At 46.4% G+C, this 24,688-nt stretch overlaps 1 protein-coding gene across 3 annotated transcripts in view; it reads right to left on the bottom strand.

Annotated features, from left to right (window-relative positions):
* The window catches only part of TRAPPC9 (trafficking protein particle complex 9), a 269,592-nt gene that overhangs the window by 231,201 nt on the left and 13,703 nt on the right, over positions 1 to 24,688 (bottom strand). For 2 of the 3 annotated variants that reach the window (XM_036263854.1, XM_036263852.1), the window contains exons 3-7: positions 22,559 to 22,704; positions 19,388 to 19,516; positions 10,342 to 10,368; positions 3,366 to 3,487; positions 1,027 to 1,152 (exon numbers count right to left, since the gene is read on the bottom strand). In XM_036263854.1, coding sequence (XP_036119747.1) covers positions 1,027 to 1,152; positions 3,366 to 3,487; positions 10,342 to 10,368; positions 19,388 to 19,516; positions 22,559 to 22,704 — 550 coding nt within the window. The remainder of the gene's footprint in view (positions 1 to 1,026; positions 1,153 to 3,365; positions 3,488 to 10,341; positions 10,369 to 19,387; positions 19,517 to 22,558; positions 22,705 to 24,688) is intronic. The other variant, XM_036263853.1, reaches the window with a different exon arrangement.

A 24,688-nucleotide genomic window follows, 5' to 3' on the forward strand; every position in this document is an offset into this window, starting at 1 on the left:
TCCCCCACTCGGGACAAGTGGGCCATGTCACTCCCAAGCTCTTAAACCCTTTCTTTTAAAACCTGCTGGCTGAGAAAGGCCCTGCCCTGACTCATGCCCCCATCGCTCTCTCCAGCCCCAGCTGTCACTTTGCCTGGTTCCTTCCAGGTGGCGTGTGTCAGGCATTCACCTGCTGAGCCACCTGCCTGCAGTGGTCCATTCTGGCCTCTCTCCTGGCTCCCAGCCATCCTTCACGTCCCAGCTGGAACCTCATGCCTCGGAGACCCTCCCTGACCCCACACCCTCCACCACCGAACTGAATTCAACCCTTTCTCCCCGGCCCCTTGGCACCCTGTACCTCCACCTTTATTTCACCCACCCCACTGCTGACTGTGTCCGCCACAAACTGGCAGCCCGGTGAGGGCGGAACGCGCCTCTTCACCATGTTCAAGAAAGGCCCATGGGATTACGGGGAACTGCATCCTATTCCTAGTCTTGTGTCCTTAAGCAACTGCAAAACGTCCCCATCTAGACTGCCCCACGCACCAAGTCCATTAGCTGAATGTCTAAACCTCCTCAGCTAGCAACTTTGGGGTTCTGTGCTGGCACCCTGCAACAAGATGCCCCAGTGGGTTCGCCTGGCTAGAACACAGCCACACCAATGGGGCAGCACCTGCCGAAGCTGCTGGGCAGGGAGTCCACAGAGGACTTCACAGACTCCATGTCTGTAACTGTAACAACCCAGCAGGTGACACATGGCATTGCATCACAAGTGACAGATGTAAGGTGAGAGGCATAAAGATCATTCAAGGTCACAACGCCGGTAAGAGGCAAAGTTGTTTCTGCAAGCAAAAATCATAACTTCAGAAGGATAGCGAGTCCTGAATTTTGAAAGTAAAATACTGCAATATAAATAACCACACTCATTAGGATGGCAAGTTCGGACCCCCGAGTTTTTCCCACCCCCCTGAATGCTAGCACAGTCTGGATGGATCAGGGGTGACTAACGCGCAGGAGAAGCGCTCTCCCCGACACCGGCACACCCACCTGCCGGAGGTTAATGTAAACAGCATTCTGGAGAAATTCGGAAGCTTCCATGCTCCGCTTCTGAATGGCCAGGACGCGCACAGCTTTGACGCACGCTTCCAACTCAATGACTCCAGCATTCTTGTACTGCAGGGAGAGAGGGCCCTCCGTCAGAAAGGACGAGACAAGGTTCTGTCCCACCACGGGGACTCGAGGACCCTGCAGCAGCACCAAGCACATCTCCCGCCCGAGGAAGCACAATCTGTGTTTCAGAAAGTCTATCCCTTCGGGGACAAAAGAAGCTGGTGGGATGGAGAGAACCTACCAATACCCACAAGAATATGTTTGCATGTTTGCATCGGTTCAACAAATACAACCAGAATAGCTGGATGTGTTACAAAACTTCAAAATGTTATCAATGGCCACTTGGCTACTCATTTCCACTTCTCATCTCTAAAGCACTTTTAGAATCTCTCACACCTGCCGCTTTAAGGCAGCCATGGTTAATTCATGTTACTTTGTTGCAAAGATTCTAGCTCCCTGTATCATTGTATCTGTCCTCTACTTAATCGGTTTCCCATCTTTCTGATTTGCTCTCTCATGGTTATTTGATCCTGCTTCTCAGATCCTGGGGTGAAGGACAGATGAAGATGAGTGAAACAGAAAGGGCCTGTGAACTTCATTTCACTCAATAAAAATCACTCGTGAAGCCAGCAAGAGCCCACTTAAGAGCCTTCGCTATCACGCTCACTGACAGAACCAACAGGCAGTGCTTCCCCCTCAGAAAGTGGGAGGTAGCCTGGTGCAAATAATATCAAATAAAATCAAATCTCAGAAGAGTACAAATATTTTTATACCACTGTCAATTCACAGTGATGGCCAACCTTCAAAGCAATTCTAACCAGTGTTCTGGTAGCAGGGGAAAGTCTCGGGCTCTTTTGGTGGAGGAGGTGAATAGGAAAGAAAAGGAGAATCAAGGTAAATGAAGCAAAATAATAAAAATATAGCTAGAGCCCTGGCCGGTTTGGCTCAGCAGTTAGAGTGTCAGCCTGGGGTCCAGAGAGACCCAGGTTTGGTTCCCGCTAAGGGCATGTACCTCGGTTGCGGTTTGTCCCCGGCCCTGGTTGGGTTGTGCAGGTGGCAGCCACTCGATGTGTCCCTTTCACATCGATGTTTCTCTCTCTCTCTCTCTCCCTCCCGCTCTATCTGAACAAAATATGGGAAAATGTCCTCGGGAGAGGATAAAAAAAAAATACAGCTAGAAAAAAATGCAACAATCTTCCTACTTGTATCACATATATATTAGAACCAAGATGTATTGGAGAATACTGAATGACATAAGGAAGGAGACAAGGATCACTTTTTCATGAGCAATACTAATGAGGCTGTCGTTGTAGTTGGCTACATATATGTAATTTACCGTGATTATAAAAACTCTTAAATTCCCCATTCTGAGAGATAAGAAAACTGAAGTGCAATGAGGTCGCATTAAGTTGACTAAAGTCATACATGGGATCCAAACTCAGTTCTGTCAGACTCCAGACTCTGCTCTTTTCACGCCCAATCCTGGAAAACATGGGCCACCTGCTCCCCTGGTGTGCCCACGGCAGGCCAGCCTTCCCGTGGAGGTGACGTCTTGAATTCTCACTGGCAGAGTGCTCTAGGCAACCACGAATCTCCGTTCAGATTCGAAGGGCAAAGTGGCCTCTGCCTGCCATACGCACAGGCTCTGCCAGAAAAGCGGGAGAGCAAGGTTTCTGTGTGTTGTGCGTGTTCAGAGCCGAGGTAGATGCTCTACCTCGGGGCTCTCCCGGGGGACAGCAGTTCACAGTCACTGCGGTGTTCAAAGACCTACGGGCGCCACCCCACCTCCCTCCATCTGTCTCCCCAGCAGCAGAACTCAGCTATGAGCATTTTGATAATCTTGGAAACAAATTTTAAAAATAGAAAAGGCTCTAAAAAAAGTACTCCATACTTACACATTTTAAATGCCTAGTTATACGCTGAATAGTAAAAGCTCAACCTGTATTTCTAGATGTCACCTTTAAGCAGTTAAAAAATGTAATGGCAAAAACCCCATTCAAAATCCACAAAAACAAAACATGTACAGTATCTAGGGATAAATTCAAAATAATGCTCAGGTTCCAGATGAAGCAAACTACCACAGCCCTGGCCAGGTGGCTCAGTTGGCTGGAGCATCATCTCGTACACCAATAAGTTGAGGATTCAATTCCCGGTCAGGACACACACCCAGGTTGCGGGTTCAGTCCCTGGTCGGGCACATAGGGAAGGCAGCCGATGGATGCCCCTCCCCCCCGCCCCCGGTCTGTGAAGGGACAGAGTCACCGAGCAGCAGTCACCTTGCTGTAGTAGGAGATGGCCTCCTTGTACTTGTCGATGATGTCCTCAGGGCTCAGGCAGTTCTTAGCACGCCCGATCTCAGCGCTGGTGTCAGGGTTTATACCGTTGGTGGTGAGCGCTCCTGCGGACCGGGAGAAAGAAAAGAAATAATCTTTTGCTTTTTCAGTCTCGTTTCCTCATTAGTTTAAAGGAGGAAACATAAGATAAAACTCAAATACTTCCTGCTGAAACTTAGTGAAATCATTTGAAAAGTCTTCATAGTTTATATACTCCCTATAACCACCTTGCCATCAAAGCATCAGATGAACTGTTAATTAGCTCACACTAAGTGTCCTCCCTGCAGAAATCTGTGTGAAAGAACAGGAGACGTGTTGTACAAGCGGCACAGTCCTCAGTAACTGGCCCAGTGCGTCCAGGACAAGGCGGCCAGCGCGCAGCGTCGCCGGCTCCCAGCTCTGGGCGCCAGCGGGAGGCCGCTGGACCCTCAGACGGAGACAACCACAGGGAAGCATTTCCCGACTGTACAGCACTAAAAAAACCGTAACTTATAAATACCAGTGTCCTTTCTGTGGCTGCCACGTTCTATGTCTGGCCAATCTCTGACTCAGCAGTCACACGGAGAAGTTTGGGAGCAATTCCCGTTCACAGAATGCACCCAACGAAACAGAACTCTGACGGGGAAACGAAGTGAGATATTCTTTGAGTTCATGGAACACTCAAAAAAGTCTTCTCCTCAGCCGCTTGTTTCTCTCATGGACAAGTGTCCCCACGAACCCTGCCTGCCCGTGTCCACGGGAGGCCCCGGCACACGCGTGCTGTCGGTCTGCAGAGCTGCCAGCCCCTCGCCTGCCCTGCCGCGTCCTGGCCCTGCCTGCTCCCCTGCCTGCTGGTTCTGTGCGCTGCCTCAAATGCTTCGTGGACAAGACAGAAGAACGAGTGGACAGATAAACGGACAGAGGGCAGGTGACAGGTGGGCAGACGGACAGAGAGACGCCAAGAGGGAACACAGAAAGCCCCTCCCGGTCAGGAAAGAAAGAGCCCCATGGAGAGCTGTGCAGAGGCAGGTGGCTGAGGGTTTTTGTTTCCTGCAGATTTTGTGAAAATCATAGCAAGAGATGAGGGTACAGAACTATAAATAATAAAAGAAAAGGGCATGCTTGAAAAAGATATCGAAAATACATGCTTTTTAAAGACCAGACTCCAATGGCAAGGTGCAATGCACAATGCCGGGCGCTTACAGAACGGGGGTCTGCGAGGACGGGGTCACAGCGCCACCACAGCAACGCTGCGCCACTTTGCACTGGCACGGAGCCAGAACCCACGCTCAGGACTCCCCCAGGTGTTCTCATTCCGAGGTGTTCTCAGGCTCAGCCACAGCCGCTCCAGGAGGGAGGAGCTCCTCGTGAGCCTCATTCTGCAGGTGAGGAACCAAGCCCGAGGGAGGGGGTCTTCCTACTGGTTCTCAAGATTACGGAGGGTTCAGAAGGGGCCCATGTCTTTAACCACTGCACCATCGTGCCCTGCGTTCTCATGTGTCTAACACATTTGTTCCTGCAGTGAAATAATATTTAATAAATGAGAGGGCGCCTTGATTTACCTCATTAGCGCTAACAATTTATGTTGTTGAATGTTACTGTTTTCCTTCAAAGAAAGGAAAGACGGTGGGGCCAGAGCGAGTGCTTCATGCTCCACACGGCACCTCATCTCATCACAACAGCACATGATCACGATCCACCGCCTCCGGGCCAGGTGGGAATAAGACCAGAGGAACGGCACTCCTCGGGGTAGACCTTTCGCATCGTTCTGACTTTTGGAGCCATGTTTATGTTCTATGCAGTAAAAAATATCAATCAATAAAGATCAGGGGACACCTTACTGGCGTAAAACATGAGCCATTAGCTATATTTCAAATGAATAACATAATCACACCCGCAGGGAGGACTGAAGAACAAGTCCAAGTAACTTCAGATTGCAGGACCTTGGTATATGTATCCTCAGCATAAAGACAAAAAGAACCACACACGAGCCTTGAATTCTCCTTAGATGTTTGTTTTTACCGTGATACCAATGAGCAATTCTGAAATTACTTGCTATGTATGAGTGAACATACTGATCATCTTAGGAGCCAGATGTCTCACCGTTGAAGAAAGAAGATGCACATCTAAAACGGGGAGACTAGAAAGAGCCCTAGGATTGGGGCTGGAACTGGAGATGCTGGTATGAACTCTAGGTGACAGTACAAACTTCTCAACGGGCCCGGAAGCAATGAACCTCAATGGCAATAAGCATTTCCGTGCCCAGATTGTGGTTTCTAAATGCCCTTCTCAAACAAAGCGAACTAGAACACCTCAGACAAATGTCTGGTTTCAGAGCTAGAACAGGGAAAGTACAAAATGAAACTAAATATCTTGACCCAGAAAAAAACCAGCAGAGCAAGCCGACACCTACAGAGCCTCCACCCAACAACAGCAGAGCATACTCTTTTCGAGTGGACGTGGAGCCACTGCAGGGCAGGCCACAGCCTGCGTGATAAAACATCTCACTAAATGTAAATGAGCTGAAAAAAATCCTCAACAAAATACTAGAAAACTAAATCCAGCAACAAATAAGAGGACTGTGCCATGACCAAGTGGTATTTATCTCAAGAATGTAAGGTTGGGTTAAGATGTAAAAATCAATAAATATGATACATTGTGTCAGGAGACTAAAGGACAAAACCACATGATCATCTCAATAAACAGAAAAAGCATTTGCCAAAATTCAACACCCTTTCATGACAAAACACAGTCAACAAACTAGGAGGAGAAGGGAATGTTCTCAATATGATAAAGGTTATCCACATAAAATCTAGAGCTACCGTCACGTTTCGTGGAAAAAGACTAAATAAATGCTTTCCCTCTACGATCAGGAACAAGACAAAGTTCTCTCTCACCACTCTATTCAACAAGGTATTTGACATTATAGCCATGACAATTAGGCAAAAAATTTAAATAAAAGGCATCCAATTTGTAAAGGTAAAATAACACTATCTCTTTTTTCAGGTGACATGATCTTATATATAGAAAACCCTAAGGAATCCACTAAAATAATGTTTTAAACTATCACAGCTAATAAATGAGCTCAGCAAGGTTGAAAGATATAAGATCAATATACAAAAATTAACTGTATTTCTATACACTTGTAATGAACAACCTGGAAATGAAATTAAGAAAACCATTCCACTCACAATAGCATCAAAGAGAATAAAATACGCCCTGACCGGTTTGGCTCAGCGGTTAGAGCATCAGCCTGCGGTCCCGAGAGACCCGGGTTCGGTTCCCACTAAGGGCACATACCTCGGTTGCAGTTTGTCCCCGGCCCCGGTTGGTCATGCGGGTGGCAGCCACTCGATGTGTCCCTTTCACATCGATGTTTCTCTCTCTCTCTCTGTTCTTCTCTCTCCCTCCCACTCTACCTTAACAAAAATTGAAAAAATGTCCTCAGGTGAGGATTAAAAAAGAAAAAGAATAAAATACTTAGAAATAAACTTCACAAAAAAGTATAAAATGATACTCTGAAAACTCAGTATTGTTGGGAAAAACTAAAGACATGAATAAATAGAAAAACCTCCATCTTCATGAATCAAACTTAATATTCTTAAAATGGCAATACTCCTCCAGTTGATCCATAGATTCAACATAATCTCTATCAAAACCCAGCTGGATTCTTTGCAGAACCTGACTAGCTGATCCTAAAATTCATGTGGAAACCAAGGAACTCAGAACAACCAAAATAATTTTGAAAAACAAAAACCAAGTTGGAGACTTTACACTTCCCAATTTCAAAACACTATAACGTATCTCTAAATGAGATTTTAAACTTATTTTGTTTTATTTTCTAAATTCTCTCCAATGAACATGAATTTTACAATAAGAAAAATAAGGTATTTTTAAACATGCATACCTACTCACTTGTTGAAAAGAAGAAGTTTTAATTATAAAAAGGTAAACAAATACCTATTGAAAAATAACTAACAAACAAAAGTGCATTTAAGTTTTTCATAAATTCATAAGTTAAAAGTATAAACCCATCAAGTTTCTAGAAAAATTTATACAACATAAAACAAATTCATTTTCAAAAATTCTAATTAAAATAATGAAAACCCAAGAAATAAAAGAAAAATCATATTTGACAGCCAACTCAAAGACATGGAGAGGAGCCCTGACCGGTTTGGCTCAGCAGTTAGAGTGTCGGCCCGCAGACTGGAGAGTCCCGGGTTCGGTTCCCGCTAAGGGCACGTACCCCGGTTGGAGTTTGTTCCTGGCCCCGGTTGGGGTCGTGTGCGTGGCAGCCACTGGATGTGTCTCTTTCACATCAATCTTTCTCTCTCCCTCTTCCTCTCTCTTTCCCTCCCACTCTGTCTAAAGATAAATGCAGAAATGTCCGCAGGTGAGGATAAAAAAAGACATGGGGAGAGCCCTGGCCGGTTTGGTTCAGCGGTTAGAGCGTCGGCCTGCAGTCCAGAGAGACCCGGGTTCGGTTCCCACTAAGGGCATGTACCTCAGTTGCCGTTTGTCCCCGGCCCTGGTCGATCATGCGGGTGGCAGCCACTCGATGTGTCCCTTTCACATCGATGTTTCTCTCTCTCTCTCTTCCTCTCTCTCCCTCCCACTCTACCTGAACAAAAAATGTCCTCGGGTGAGGATAAAAAACAAACAAACAAAAAAGACACGGAGAGGAAAGGCCTGGAGATCAGTTACTCTCACACCAACTCAGGACAAGGAAAGGAAAATGGCCCAGGGACCACCAGACTCTCCTTCGGCCTTCAGCGCGGCTGTGGGAAAGCAGGCAGCAAAAGTCTGAGACAGACCCTGGCTGGTTTGGCTCAGCGGCCAGAGCATTGGCCCTCCAACCAAAGGGTCGCACGCTTGATTCCCCTTCAGGGCACATGCCTGGGTTGCAGGTTCAATCTCCAACTTTTGGAGGCAAACAATCCATGTGTCTCTCCCACATCAATGTTTCTCTCTCTCTCTCTCCCTCCCTCCCCCTCTATCCAAAAAAAAAAAAAAAATTCAATGGAAAAATATCCTTAGGTGAGGATTTTTTTTAAAAAAAGCCCGGCTGGTGTGACCCAGTGGTTTGAGCATCGTCCCATGGACTGAGAGGTCCTGGTTCGATTCCCAGTCAGGGCACATGCCTGGGTTGTGGGTTTGATCCCCAGTACAGGGCGTGCAGGAGGCAGCAATCAATGTTTCTCTGATGTTTCTCTCTCTCTTCCTCTGTCTCTAAAAAAAAAAATCAATAAAAACGTATTTGTTAAAAATCTATAACAGTTTGCTTCAAATAATATGTCCACTGAAAACAATTTTTAAATGAAAGGGCTGCAGTTTTGTATGAGCCTCAGGTGGATGGGTTGCTGTGGGGCTGAACAATGCTATACCCCCAGAGAATGTTCACTGCTCAGATTTAGAGCCCAAGGGGACTCAGTCACGTTGCTCCCGGGACTGTGAGGTGACTCCCTGCCCAGACACCTGCCAGGGTAACGAGTGAGAAGGGAGTGAGGAGGCAGAGCCCGTGAGGTCTGAGCAGGGTAGGGTCTTAGCGGGCAGGCTGTGGCAGTCCTGGCATGAAGGCCCTGTGAGCAGAGACCAGGAGCCACAGAGAGCCGGAATGCAGGGACAGCAAACCCCAGTCCCTTTGGGGCTCTCCCTCAGGTAAGTAGAGATCAAGTCCATACTTTCCTAATTTGGGACCATTACGGACGATGCCCTCGGACGCCTACGCTGGTTCTGCATCCTTCCCTAACCTCCTTCGACCTCTATGCCAGGATCTCGACACTCCCCCAACAACAAAGCCCGCAGAACCACCCTCACTTCCACTCCCAGCACTAGGAACTCAATTTCATCTCTGTGCAACCTTATTTTGAAAAGTTTCAGAAATAAAAATATACTTTTTTTTTTTTAATCTCAACAAATGACTGGTTTTCCTGACAGCCCTAAGCTACTGGCACTGGGTTTAAGCACCAAATTCTCCTGCAAGTAGAGCAGTCAACACTCTGAGTTCTGTCCTTTCCCTCAGGCACCACTAGCCAGGCTGGCTCAGTAAGTCTACTGGTCAAACACCCTACGGCCGACATCAATTCAGTCGTTCACCACTTCCATCCTGGGGGGAGGACACTCATCTTCAGCCCGCCCTCAAATTGTTTTTTCATCAGCAACTCAAGTCTCCTGAACACAAAGCACCTGTTTTTCTTTCTTGATCCACAAACCCTACCAAGGAGTAATCACAAAACATTAGCCTAGGGAAAGGATTCAACACAATGTTAAAACAAAATAATCTCCAATCTGAAGCAATTTCATTTCAGAATCAAGAGACACAATGAGATGTGATCAAGGTGTCGGTCACAAAGCATAATCATGACTATCTGATTTCTAGTCTTCAAAGGAAGGCAGATTCTCAGATTTTTATTTACCCTTTATCATTGTTTCTGACTAAGCCAGAAAATGATAGAGCTCATTGTAAAATAATTAAGCACTGCAATAAAAGAGATTAATCACAGGAGGTGTTCAGAGGGCAAAGGCAAACCCACCTCGGTAAAAAATGCAAAATTTCTTCCCATGCTATGAGCACATGTAGGAAATACAGTCAAAATTCATATTGAGAGGAGCATAAACCATAAATTCCATGAGCAAATTCAGAATTAATTGGACAAGCATGCTTAGTACATTCAAAGAACTTTAAAGGCACACTTTGCAAATCATTCGCTTAGCCATGCTAGAGAAGAAGAATCCTCTTCAACAGACAACACAAAGCAATCAGGTGCCCCATCAAACAAGGACCAAGCAATAATCAGGTTTTTAACAGTTCTGATTTAAGTGACTTTAAATCAGAACGTCCCAAAGATCGCAATCCAGACAGGGTAATCATTCATTCACGCCGTCGTGAAACACGCACTTAAAAAACAACCAAAAGGAACTAAGCGCAGAGACGGTGTACCTGGGTCAATGAGAACTTCTTGTGCCCCTGGAAGAAAGAACAGAGTATGGTATTTTATTTGGAAAACAAGACCACTTTTAAAGGTAACAACTAAATCATCTTTCATCTTTCATCATTCACAAAGCCTTGAAAAATCTGATCAGAAAAGCAATTCTGAATAACAGTATGTTACAAGTATGCCTTTTGCTTTAGAAGGGAAAAGCTACTATTACCTCTACAATTCGTATTGTAGAGTGCCCCCTCACCTCTTTTCCTCCCTGCTTTCTAAGCTCACACACCCCCTTTCTTCTCAAACAAGGATGAAAATGTGTTACTTCCACAAACAAGCCAAAGAACAGAGGAGGAGTAATTCATCTGTGTATATGTGTGCCCACACCTTGGAATGGGGGTGTGGGGAGGAGAGGTACCAGAGGGCTATATGAACTTACCACAAGCTTCTTACAATCTTACACACATGAACACTCAGACACACACACACAATCACAGACACATACTCACACACACAAAGAATTACTGCACACTTCACAAACTAAGGATTTCTAACTTTTAGAAAGTAACTCTGTAGTTTGTTTAAAATACAAAATAGTTAACTTCATCATTGCAAGAGGCTTGGAAAGCCTTGATCATCTGGTCAGTATCCGATGTCCATGAGCTCCAATCAGCCTTCTCTGTGGCACATGATTTCCCATGATGGCAGAACACACCCTAAGAGCCATGCTTGTCATCAGCCATAATCGTTTGTAAACACATTAAACGATTCAAAAAGATATGTCCCAATAACATATTCCTACTGAAACTGCGAATGTATCCAAGTGTCTCCATAGAGAACAGGCCCAGGGTCGTGGTCCTACTTGGGAGTTACTGGGCGTATCGCAATCTCGAGTGGTAAATCCAGACTAAAGAGCATAGCCGTCTAGAAGTCACAGTTATGATGAAAAAAAGGAGCTTTCACCCGGCCGGTGGCTCAGTGGTTGAGCGTCGACCCTGCACCAAGAGGTCGCCAGTTCGCTTCCTGGTCAGGGCACAGGCCCAGGTTGTGGGCCCGATCCCCAGTGGGGGGCGTGCAGGAGGCGGCCAATTGATGTTTCCATCTCTCTCTCCTTCTCCCTTCCTCTCTCTCTAAAAATCAATAAAGAAAACTTTTTTTTTTAAAAACAAAACAGGTGCTTTCTATGGAATACAGCTGACACCCAGCACAGTGCTCGACCACAGTCATGAGTGATTCTCAGAGCAACGCTTCAAAGTGGATGGAGTGAGGAGCCAGGACCCCCCACAGTCACACGCCCCAGAACATCAGGCCCATGACATCTGTTGACAGGTCTGCATGAGGACACGTTCCCAAATAACCCTGAAAACTTCTTGTTCGGTGAAAAACATTGATCACATTTAGCTCCGCCTGCCTGCTCTTTTATCTCATCTCTCAGTTGGCTGGTGGAGAAAACAGGAATGTCATTATCAGGCCCCCTCCATCCCCAACACATTCTAGTTAACAAATAATTCTGTGGCTTCCAGTAGCTTCAGGGTGACTGTATCATGGCCACCTCTCTGCTGCTGCTGCTAAACTGTGAGGGTGGATACTACTCACCCTCCTCAAGTATTTCTTTGGGGGTTTTTTTTTTGTGTGTTTTTTTTTTTTTTTTGCATTTATCTTCAGACAGAGCAGGAGGGAGAGAAGGAGGAAGAGAGAGAGAGACATCAATGTGAGAGAGACACATCCAGTGGCTGCCACCCACACCACCCCAACCAGGGCCGGGAACAAACTGCAACTGAGGTACATGCCCTTAGCGGGAACCGAACCCAGGACACTCTGGTCCACAGGCCAACGCTCTAACTGCTGAGCCAAACTGGTCAGGGCAAGCATTTCATTCATTTATTAACTGGATCTTTCTTCATAAAACCATCTTTTCCTATTTTAATTCCTTAGTCACTGACAAAGTCTAAAAAATGATGGCTCCATACAAAATCATAGCTAAAGTTTGCATAAGTAAAATCATGAGCTCTTTTATGAGCTAACCACTGGGGTAAACACTTCACATAATTTCTCTCTAAATCTCACAGTTCTACAAAGCAAGTATGCGTATCCCTGTTTTGTGGAAGAGGAAAAGACTCAGAAAGAACTTACTCATTTGAAGGGTTAACAGTGTAATTGCATTCAAACCCAACTCAATCACCTCGTCCAATTGACATAAACAGTGGTTCAACACCCAGGGACTTCGACAAGGATTTCTTCTTTAAGATGCTCCAGAGTCAGTTTCTATCTTTTTTTATATATATATAATCATGGCTGACTGGTTTCTAATATTGGAAGAAAGGCCCAATTTCACCATTGTTCATACAGCCTGTCTGAAATTTTCACACTGAGATAACAGAATAAAAATAACGTATCCCTTGCCCTGGCCGGTTTGGATCAGCAGTTAAAGCACTGACCCGCAGACCGAAGGGAATCGGATTCTACTCCCAGTCAAGGGCATGTACCTGGGTTGTGGGTTCGATTCCCAGTCCCAGTTGGGGCCATGCCAGAGGCAACCAATCAATGTGTCTCTTTCACATCGATGTTTCTCTCCCTCTCTCTTCTTCCATCCCTTCCATTCTATTTGAAGAATCAGTGGAAAAATATCCTCAGGTGAATGAAGATTAACAAAAAAAAAAAAAATTGTTTAATAAAAATTTAAAAAATAAGCTATACCTGGAATTCCAGGTATCCAGACATTAGCTATTCTGAAGCATTAGACACAGAAATCAAGTTAAAGGAATATGTTGAAGTCTTGAACACAGAAATTGAGACTTTTAAAAGGTGCAACAGCGCCACCTATGGCCAAAAGAGGCCTTTCAGGTAGCTAGAAAAGGGAACATTTGCAGACATACCCAGAAATGATGGGCACGGTTTTGAAAAACAGCACATTCAGAGACCAGGACTAAAAGCTTAGCTAGCACATGCTGCATTCTGCTTTGGGAGAGGGAGTGCTATTTGGCACGTAATCTAAAATCTTTAACACTCTTGAGTACATACAAGACACGGGCTCATAGGAACTAATATTAGAGCAGAAAGAAATTGTTTTACCAACTAGGGAGACTAAGACCCAGGAAATTTGTCCTTCCAGCAATCGGTAGCAAAGCTTACGCCTACTCCTTGTATCTTGCACTATCCCAAAGCCATAGCTCTGTACTAGTCCTATTTATAAAAGTCACATCTGCAGTTTTCCAACAGTAGGTAGTCTAAGTGTCTTGCAAAATACTTCCCAAAGGGCTGCTAACTACAACAGCCCTGATGAAATACAGAAACACTTATTTACAGAGTAAAACAGCACGAGCTCTCCTTTCATCCCCTCTCCACAGGAAAAGTGACAGGTGACTTCTTTCTTTCTTTATTTTTTTACCTGTTAAAGGTTCAGAAACAAATCAAAATTTTCTTCAGTCACAAAGGAGATAAGCTTCATCCCTGAAAAGAGCTCAATGTCAGTGTTTCTAAACTTAATGGCTATGGTCATGTTCAGTTTTAATGGACGGTTCCATGGCCATATGAATTCTGAGTTGTCAAAATATACCTTCTGTACAAATACTCTTTTTTTTTTTTCAATCCTCACCTAAAAATATTTTTCCATTTATCTTCAAATACAGTGGGAGAGAAGGAAAGAGAAGAGAGAGAGAAACATCAACATGAGAAGGACACATTGACCGGATGCCTCCTTGGACCAGGGCTGGGACCGAACTGCAACTGAAGTATGTGCCCTTGACTGGGTTCGCACCTGCAAGTCTTTGGTCCATGGGCTGACGCTCTAACCTAACTGCTGAGCCAAACCCACCAGGGCTGTACAAATACTCTTTACGTTCTTCAGCTTAAGGCAAGTTAACCATTCCCTACATTACTGGAATGACATGGATTTCATCAAACCTTCATACTGCACTAAAAGAAAATGGAACTGAGCTCAGTTGGTTAGAGTGCCATCCCAATACACAAGGCTGCGGGTTCAATTCTCAGTGAGGGCACATACAAGAATCAACCAATGAATGCATAAATAAGTGGAACAACAAATTGATGTTTCTCTCTCTTTCCCTCTCTCTCTCTCAAATCAAAAATAAAATAAAAATTTTAATGGGAACAAAGCCAGATCACTTTTAATCGTAGTCAGACACACTGTATGCACGTAAGTACTGAATGTGCAGCGGAAATAAACAACCCTCTTCAGCATGCGAAGCTGATGCTCCTAAAACAGTCATATCTAACTCACACTCTGACTCATCATTGACAGTACACTTTTATCGAGCACCTCTTAGGTACCTCTCTCAACCACACGCAGAAATAACATCATTCTCATTTCACAAATGAGGAAATATACTTAGATCAGAATAACAAAGCTGGCAAGTCCCAAGTCCCATAAAACATATATTCAGCATCACGGAAGAAAAAAATTATAGATTTTTACTTTCTCTCCACATTCACTGACTTAATCTTTTCTTGCATACCAAAGACCACATAAAACTAATTCAGTCTTTATAATGTTTTCTCTTAACTAGCATCATTAGAAAAAAATAAGCCCTGGCCAGGTGGCTCAGTTGGTTAGAGCATCTTCGTCCTGTGCACCAGAAGTTTGCAGGTTTAATTCCCGGTCAGGGCACATACCTAGGTTGCAGTTCGATACCCAGTGGAGGCACATACGGGAGGCAAACGATCGATGTTTCTCTCTCTCTCTCTTCCTTATCTCTCTCTAAAATCAATAAATATGCCCTGGCCGGTTTGGCTTAGCGGTTAGAGCATCAGCCCTAGGACCAAAGAGTCGTGGGTTCAATTCCAGTCAAGGGCACGTACCTCTGTTGCAGTTTGGTCCCAGCCCTGGTCAGGGTCGTGCAGGAGGCAACCAATCAATGTGTTTCTCTCACATTGATGTTTCTCCCCCCCCCCCCAACTCTATCTGAAGATAAATGGAAAAATATCCTCAAGTAAGGATTTTTTTTAAATTTTAAAATAAAGTCAATAAACATATCCTCAGGTAAGAATTTTTTTTTTTTTAATGAATGAGTTGTTTGTTCTTTTTTAAAGAAGAGAGACAATTTAAAAACCAGTAAGTCATTAGCAATGGTTGGACTTTCAAAATCTACTTCTCTTTTGCACCATAATCATTTTTTTTCCTTTATTGATTTTTAGAGAGAGAGGAAGAAAGAGGGAGAAAGAGAGAGAAATATCAATGAGAGAGAACATCGATTGGCCACCTCCAGCATGCCCCCCACTGGGGATTTGGCCCACATCCTGGGCATGTGCCCTGACTGGGAATCGAACTGGTGATCTCTTGGTGCATGGGTTGATGATCAACAACTGAGCCATAGCAGCCAGGCTCATTTTATTTTTTAAATATGTTTTTATTGATTTGTTAGAGAGAGAGGACGCAGGAGAAAAATGGAAACATGGATGTGAAAGAGAAACATTGATCAGCGGCCTTCTGCACATTCCTCACAGGGAATCAAGCCCACAACCCGGGCATGTGCCCTAACTGGGAATTGAACTGGGACCTCAGTCCATGGGACAACACTCAATCCACTGAGCCACACCAGCCAGGCTGCACCATAATCATTTTAATGCTTTGTTTCTATTAACTATGTGTTACATAGTTAAAGTTTTTAATACTGATGTTGTAAGTCATTAGCTGAGAGTAAAACACTTGTGATACCATTTCAACCTCTGCCACTCTGTCTTATGTTCTCAGTGCTCTCTCTCCTTTTAAGGACCCTGCAGGCTGAGACACTGAAGTCTGTCTTTTGTGAACTTATGAAAGTTCAGAAACGGATCATGGGGAGGCTTATGGGTGGAGCATTAAGAAAACACTGGCCCTGGCCGGTTTGGCTCAGCCCTCGAACCAAAGTCACGGGTTTGATTCCGGCCAAGGGCACGTACCTCGGTTGCGGTTTGTCCCCGGCCCTGGTTGGGTCTTCCGGGAGGCAACTAATCAATGTGTCTCTCTCACATGGATGTTTCTCTTTCTTTCTCTCTCCTCCCCCTCCCCCTCCCCCTCCGAGTTTCTCCTTCTTTCTCTCTCCTCTCCCTCCCCCCCCCTCCTCCTCCTCCTGTCCCTCCCTTCCACTCTATCTAAAGATAAATGGAAAAAATATCCTTGGGTGAGGATTTAAAAAAAAGAAAAAAGAAAGCACACTGTGCCATCAAACCAACCTGGGTTCAAGTCTGGAGTCTGCCCCTTGCCAGCTGCATGATTTGGGTCAAGTTGCCTCATTTCTTTAAACCTCAGTCCCTCACCTGCCAAATGGAGATACTGGCACCTGCCCTCTAACCCCAGACAGAAAGCAGTCAACACAGCCACTGGTCTAAGGAAGGTGCTGGGGAAATTCATAGCTATTTTGATACTTATGATGATGATGATTACTGTTAATAAATTAAGAAAGACAAAAAGGCAGAAATAGCCATAAAGGAGAAACAGTTACTAGTCAATATATAAGTCTCCAGGAAAAAAAGAATGAGTGGCCTCTAACTTTGTATTATTAGGGCCCGGTTGGTGTGGCTCAGTGGTTGAGCATCAACCCACGCACCAAGAGGTCGTCGGTTGGATTCCCGCTCAGGGCACGTGCCCAGGTGGTGGGCCCGATCCTCAGTGGGAGGCATGCAGCAGGCGGCCAATCAATGTTCTCTCTCATCGATGTTTCTATCTCTCTCTCCCTCTCCCTTCCTTTCTCTCTAAAATCAATAAAGAAAAATTTTTTAAAAAGAAAAAAATCTTAACTTTTTATTAGGAAAGTAAAGTCTTTAAAAAATTAAAATGCAAGAAAAAGTAAAGCAAAGAGAGGTAGAGACTACAGAAATATTTTGAAACTAAGATAACCCATCTTTAAGTGGGGAAAATTCCCTTTTCCAGAGGGAATCTGCTTGAAAACCGTGTAATCTGGGTCTGAGATGCGGAGCGTCTTTTAACAGTGTTCCTGAGTCGTATTACCAGTATCGGTAGTATTGATAATAAGAGCTGCCAACATTTATCAAGTGCCAGCTATTTATATGTGTATCCCACTCAACCTTCACAAGAACACTAGGAGGTGAGTACATTACTATCCTCCCCACGTCACTGACAAGGAAAGAGGCACGAAAAGACTGGACAACATTCTCCATCTGTATGTCTGCTGTTTCGTTGCTAGAAAAGGCGCCTGAGCTAGAACTTCAAGGCAGCATGTTAAACGGTCGGTCTGTCTGGGCCTCACCGCAGACAGCAGAGGCCACCAATCCCTGAGGGAGGATGAGCTGCCGCTGCACACGGATAACCTTGAAATTAATACGCAAGCTCCAGCCACACGGGCTCTGCGATCCAGCCTGTCGCTGGGTCGGGAGCCGTCACCGCTCGGATGGTGGGGGACGGGCTCTCTCCGGGAGGCCGGCACTGCCCCTCCGGCTCGCACCAGGGCCCCACAGCGCATCTCCCCCAGAGACTGGCTTCAGTCCCGGAAAGTTCCCAGGTTGTTTTTTTTTTTTTTTGCAAAGCTAAATAAAGACATTTCTCTTCTGCAGACAGAGCAGTTTTTCTAAAAAGTTAAAAACTTTTTTTGCCTACGTTCAGCAAGGGGGAAAAATGAAACGTTGCTGTAAAAAGTCTCTGGAGCCTCGCGAATCTTATCAGTAGGACAGTCCCGACAGACAACTTCGCGTCCCAGGGGAAACCAGCACTCCACCAGGGCTCCCAGGGGGCGCACAGGAGGCTGTCTCCTAAGAGAGAGAAAATGTGCCTTTGCCTTGCCCTCCCGGCCGGTGTGGCTCAGTGGACTGAGCACTGTCCCAGGGACTGAGAGGTCCTGTCCGATTCCTGGTCAGGGCACATGCCTGATCCCCAGTAGGGGGTGTGCAGGAGGCAGCCAATTGATGTTTCTCTCTCATCAATGTTTCTCTCTCCCTTTCCCTTCCTATCTCTCTAAAAAATCAATAAAACATATTTTAAAAATCTCACAGAACAGCCCTGGCCAGTTTGGCTCAGCGGTTAGAGCGTCAGCCTGCGGTCCAGAGAGACCTGGGTTCGGTTCCCGCTAAGGGCACATACCTCACTTGCAGTTTATCCCTGGCCCTGGTTGGGTCATGCAGGTGGCAACCACTCGATGTGTCCCTTTCACGTCGATGTTTCTCTCTCTCTCTCTCTCTCCCCCTCCCACTCTATCTGAACAAAATATGGAAAAATGTCCTCAGGTGAGGATAAAAATATATATATATATATCCCAGAACAAAAGATGCCTAGCAGTTTGTGTCTAGCCTTGACCTCGCATTCTTTACTATCTTGGTGACCTACGCCATGTGACAACGATCTCCCAGACCATTACAAGCAAGTTCATTCAGTGAGGGTCAAAAGGGTCAAGGTTCGTTCAACAAGCACAGGTGAGTCTTCTCCTGCAAAGGTGTGCTGCGCTTCCTCAAGGCTAACAAACATAAGCAAACCACTGAGAGAAATCCCATCGCCCTGGAGACTAAGAAACAGCCCCTAGGCCCTGAACTGGCTGTTAAAACTGACCTCTGGGATCAGCTTCACGGAATTGTGAAGAGCCCCAGACACAGAACTTCGAGATCATTCTACAATGAAATTTATGCAAGTGTTCCAGAAACCAACCAATCATTGCAACCCATTAATATGTTCACAAGACTAAGATAGATAAATATTCAATATAATCAGAAGAAAATGTCTCATGTAAGATTTGTTTGTTTTTTGTTTTTGTTTTTTATCCTCATCCGAGGATTTTTTTCTATGTACCATCAGAGACTGAGAGGGGAGAGAGAGGGAGAGAGAGAAACATCGATGTGAGAGGGACACATCAACTGGCTGCCTCCCGCACGACCCCGACCAGGGCCGGGGATGAACCACAACCGAGGTACATGCCCTTGACCGGAATCGAATCCATGACTCATTGGTCCGTGGGCCGATGCTCTAAATGCTGAACCAAACCAGCCAAAGCTCATGGGCAAGATTTCTGACTCCACAGATACTGCACTTTATTTAAACATTAGTCTGGCTTAACTCAGAGGCAGAAGTAACCAATGACTCCTGCTCGTCCAGGCCAAGGAAGGAGCAGCGCTCACCTGGTCGATGTCTGTTGGCTGCCTCGGCAGGAAGTGAGCCTCCCAGGAGCCTGCGAGCTCCATTCGGTCCCCCAGTCCCACCAGGATAGTGATAGATGACAGAGGCTGAACACAACCCTTCCAGGGCAGCTGGGCATAAAAAATAGAAAAGAACAATTAGTAAAGTCAGTGGCCCATCATCAGCTCAAATCCCAGTACCTAAGGAGAATCAGAACACTTTATGTGGACATGCCAATTTTTCTCCAAAACGAAGATCAAGCCTACAGACCACTGGTTTTGTGACAAACAGGAACATGCCACCGATCATCTTTCACGTGCTGGTGTCAGAGCTGGCACCACAGAAAACTCTCACAACGCTCAAGGTTCCACGGAGGGACTGTGTCCACAATGAAATGGGCCAGCCTATCAGCCATCCTTCCATTCATTTGACCAGCAGTTTACTGCTTACTGGGTGGCAGGTTCTGTGACGCTGTGGTGTCTGGGAGTCCCCTAGGCTGACACATTTAAAAGGAATACCACCACCCTGGCCAGTATGGTTGACTTAGAGCATCAGCTCACAGACTGAAGGGTTAAGGGTTCGATTCCCGGTCAAGGGCACGTGCCTGGGTTGCAGGTTCAATCCCCGGACCCAGCACAGTCATACAGGAGGCAGGCAACCAATAGTGTGAGTCTCTCTCACACAGATGTTTCTCTTGCTCTCCTGCCCTCCCTTCCGCTCTCTTTTTCATTATGGAAAAATATCCTCGGGTGAGGATTAACAAAAAGTAAATAAATAAATAACACCGCCAAAGCAGGACCAGAAGACCCTTCCACACCAGCCGCCCTGGTGCATCCACCCCACTGGAGCAAACTCCTGTTGGCTGGTCTCCTGCTCAAAGGCGCCCCCTTTCCTGGGAGCGCGTTTCGTTCTGCTGTGGACGGCAGCTGGAGCCTGAGCATCTCAGGCCAGGCCGCCTCGTAAGTGGCGCAAGTGGCCCTCTCCACTCATTAGCGCAGGGGTGCTCAGCCTTTCTGGGCTCAAAACTCTCTGACACTGAAAAAATACTGAGGAGCACAAAAAGCTTTTTTTTTATTATTGTTGACAGTATTACAGATGTGTCCCATTGTCTCCCTCTTTGCCCCCCTCCACCCAATCCCTGCCCCATCCCAGGCCTTCACCAAAATGTTGCCTGTGTCCATGGGTTATGTAAATATGCATATATGGGGGGGGGGGGTGTATGTGTGTAGGATACAGCTGGAGATATTTGCTGTATTCAGAAATAAAACTACAAAAGGATTTAAATATTTATGAGGTAATTCCTTTCAAAATAATAAGAAGCCCGCAAGATGTTAAATTTTTAGGAAAAATAACTATTTTCCAAAACGTGAATAATATGCTGGGGGAGTGGCATCGTTTCACATTTTTACAAACTTCCTCGATGTCTGGCTTGATGAGCGCCGGGCTCGCGCACCTGCTTCTGCACTCGGTCTGGTGAGTGCACTCGTCACGCAGCCGCGGGGACACTCCCGTGCGTCTTGGGGGACTGAGAGTGAAAAGGCCGCAGCACACAGCCCCCGCGCACCCTGGCGCTGTGTGACGTGAGCAGGACGTGAGCGGGGCGCCTGCTGGAGACGGGCCTGCTGCAGAGGCTCTGATGGTCCAGCTCGCTGGGGTGCAGATCCAGGCCACTGGTCAATAACTATTTCTAGACCTCTCCTTCAGGAGAGCCAAGTAAACTCCCATCTGCTTTCTCGTCCTGCTTCATCCTTTATCTGTTCCTCTTTTCCTCCCATCCACTCCTGGCTCCCCCTCCTTTCCCTTCCTTTCCCGCCTGTACTTCCCGAGGAAGCCAAGTCAGGGCAGGTGAAGCCGCAGAAAGCTGTTCCGGCGTGTGCTGTGCTCCACCGCGGTTAGGCTCCGGGCACGCGCTCGCTGCCTTCCTGCCTCTGACTCGTATTTACCGTAAGCGGCTGGCAGGCAGCCCCCAATGAACTGTCGCCATCTCCCAGGGCGGAAGCCTGGCTCAGTCCTTACCCACGCTCCACTTAACAAGCACGTACAGACGCGCAGGCAGGGTTCTGTGCGGGACGCTGCAGACACCAACTCTCCGGTGGGGTCAGGAAAGGCTGTCCTTTGAAGTAGGTTGTTTTCTTTGTCTGGTTTTTTAACTGAGCTATAATTCACATACCATAAAACTCATCCACTTAAAAATGTATGATTCAGTGGTATGATTCGGTGCTTTTTAGTGTATTCACAGTTGTGCAACCATGCTCACTCACTATGTAATTCCAGAACATTGCCTTCAGCCCGAGAGAAACCCCAAGCCCACGAGAGTTACTCCCCATCCCCCTCCACAACACCTGCTCCCTGCCTCTCTAGATCTGCCCGTTCTAGACATTTCTGATCACTGGATCACACAGTACGCAGCCTTTTGTGTCTGGCTCCCTTGACTTAACATGATGTTATCAAGGTTCCTACATGTTGTAGTGGTACCAGCATTTCATTTCTTTTTTTATTAATCCCCACCCAAGGAAATGTTTCCATTGATTTTAAGATAGGGAGGGAGGAAGGGAGGAGGGAGGGAAGGAGAGAGAAAGAGAGAGAAACACCGATGTGAGAGACACATCGACCAGCCGGCCACCTTCCGCATGACCCTGACCAGGGCCAGAGATGGGGACTGAACTGCAACCGAGGTACACGCCCTTGACTGGAATCGAACGCACAACTCTTTGGTCCACGGCCTACACTCTAGCGCTGAGCCAAACCAGCCAGGGCCATTTCACTCATCTTTATGTCTACTCCACCATTGGGACATACCACACCTCGCTTATCCATTCATCGGCTGATGCATGGATGGGGTTTTGAAGAATGAGTGTAAGAGGTGACTGATGGGGGGAATGGCCTTCTAAGCTGAGGGCAAGATGAGCTAAAATTAAAAAAACAGAGGAGCAAGGAAACAGTAGGTTGTAAAGGAAAGGGCACACATGCTCCGGCGGGACTGGGGCGCAGGCCAGGGTGGGGAGTGAGGCGAGGCCCAGAAGTTGCCCCGTGACTGCCCACAGCACCTAGAGGGCTTGCCTGCTTCTCCTCCCTCGCCCTTTGTTGTTAGAGCCATTTTTTTCTGTTTTCTTTTATTTCAAATAACAGTTGCTATCATCACATATCTGATCATCTTCATCAGATAATCTTACCTCCAAGCCACAGAAAGTCGTTCACCGAGCGGAGAAGCTCCACCGACATGTGGTAGTGCACCAGGGAGTCCTGCAGCATGCCCGCCTGGAGGCACAGGTCCCCCACGTGCTTCCGCATGCGCCCTTGGCATCGCTTCTTGTAATGTCTAGAAAATAAAGCGCGAGGACACGTATCACTGCAAACGCCCGACTTCTGCACGCACGGCACACTGGCGAAGCAACTATGCAACTCTCTTGCTGCAAAGCAAATGCTCTGAAGGCATCTCGAGGCTCTGTCGCTGAAAGCCGGCCACCATCATTGCCAGTCTGTGAGCTGCAGTGGGCCTGGCTTCAGTCAGCAACTGCCCGGTTATTTTCTCAATGTCATAGGTAGATACAGTTTCTAGCGCGTGTTTCACCTAGGCAGTATCCGAATGGGATTTTTCCTTCCAAATGTTACAATCACAACGTTAGCACAAGAAAGCTTGTTTCAGCTTTTTAAAAACTCAATTATCTTCCACCTTCTTAACTTCAAGCTTATTATTATTTTATAAAGGGAGCTAGGCTGCATATATAAGCCAAGCACTTGGCCTTTGCAAACAGTACCTCAGAGCAAGCTTTAGTGATGCTTCGCGAGGGTGCGGCCCGGGCACTACAGCTCTTTAAATATTGGCAAGGATGTGCTCTTAAATAATGCAAAGGCTTCTCACCCCATGTCAACTCAGAAACCAAAGAAACCTCACCAGAACCTTCCTTTATCATTTTTAAATATTCCTATTCTTTTGATTATTAAATTTCTTAAAAGATGATATGTTTTTAAAGAAAAATCGCAGCTGCATTAAATTTTCCCTTACTGTGAAACCAATCTCATCAAGAATAAAAACTCCTGTGGAAACCCAGAAGGTGGGAGGCTTCTAGTTCAATGATCATATTGACAGATCTCAGTACAAAGTTATATGCTATCAGATCTAACTCTAATGCGTGTGACAAATTCTTTGGCTACCCTGGAACTCATAATCAAATATCAGATGAACTAAGATCATCATATAAGGCAGAGGGGGAGAGAAGAGGATGTGCCAGCCTCCGTTCGTGTTCCCACTGGTCATAGGCAGTCTCATGGGGCCCCACTCACAAGCCCTCCCCATAGGAAAGTACTACATCCATACACCCTCTGCCATGCCTAACCAGACACTGTCATCTCTATACACACACACACACGGCCAGCGTAACAGGACACCATCATCTCTACCGGACACCGTCATCTCTACCAGACACCATCATCTCTACACACACACACACACACACACACACACACACACACGGCCAGCGTAACAGGACACCGTCATCTCTACCGGACACCGTCATCTCTACACACACACACACACACACACACACACACACGGCCAGCGTAACAGGACACCGTCATCTCTACACACACACACACACACACACACACACACACACACGGCCAGCGTAACAGGACACCGTCATCTCTACCGGACACCGTCATCTCTACACACACACACACACACACACACACACACACACACACACGGCCAGCGTAACAGGACACCGTCATCTCTACCGGACACCGTCATCTCTACACACACACACACACACACACACACACACACACACACGGCCAGCGTAACAGGACACCGTCATCTCTACCGGACACCGTCATCTCTACCGGACACCGTCATCTCTACACACACACACACACACACACACACACACACGCACACGGCCAGCGTAACCTTCTCAAAGCACTTCAAAGCCTTCAAAGGTTCTCCAGTACAGTTCTAGACCCCCTCCTGCCCCTGCCCCCGCACTCCACAGCCTTACTGCAGTACCGGGGTCCCCTGTGACCTCAGGCTCCACCTGACCCTTCTGCCTCACTACTTCCCACTGTCCTTAGGGCTCAGTATGACTGTCCATTTCTTAAGTAAGACTCCCCTGCCTCCAGCCTTTGTACTTTGGGTTAGGAGTCCCTGCTATGTTCCTGGAACATTCTGTGCGGAATCAATTTCTGACATTTGTAAGCTCCAAAAAGGCAAGTACACTTTGCTTGATACTGTGTAGCCACCCCTCTCTCCTGGACACAAAATCAAAGGAATGGATAGGTCCCAAAGGTACAGAGCTTCTCCTGCC

This window comes from Molossus molossus, unplaced genomic scaffold, assembly GCF_014108415.1.
Source record: "Molossus molossus isolate mMolMol1 unplaced genomic scaffold, mMolMol1.p scaffold_m16_p_16, whole genome shotgun sequence".
Classification (NCBI taxonomy): domain Eukaryota; kingdom Metazoa; phylum Chordata; class Mammalia; order Chiroptera; family Molossidae; genus Molossus; species Molossus molossus.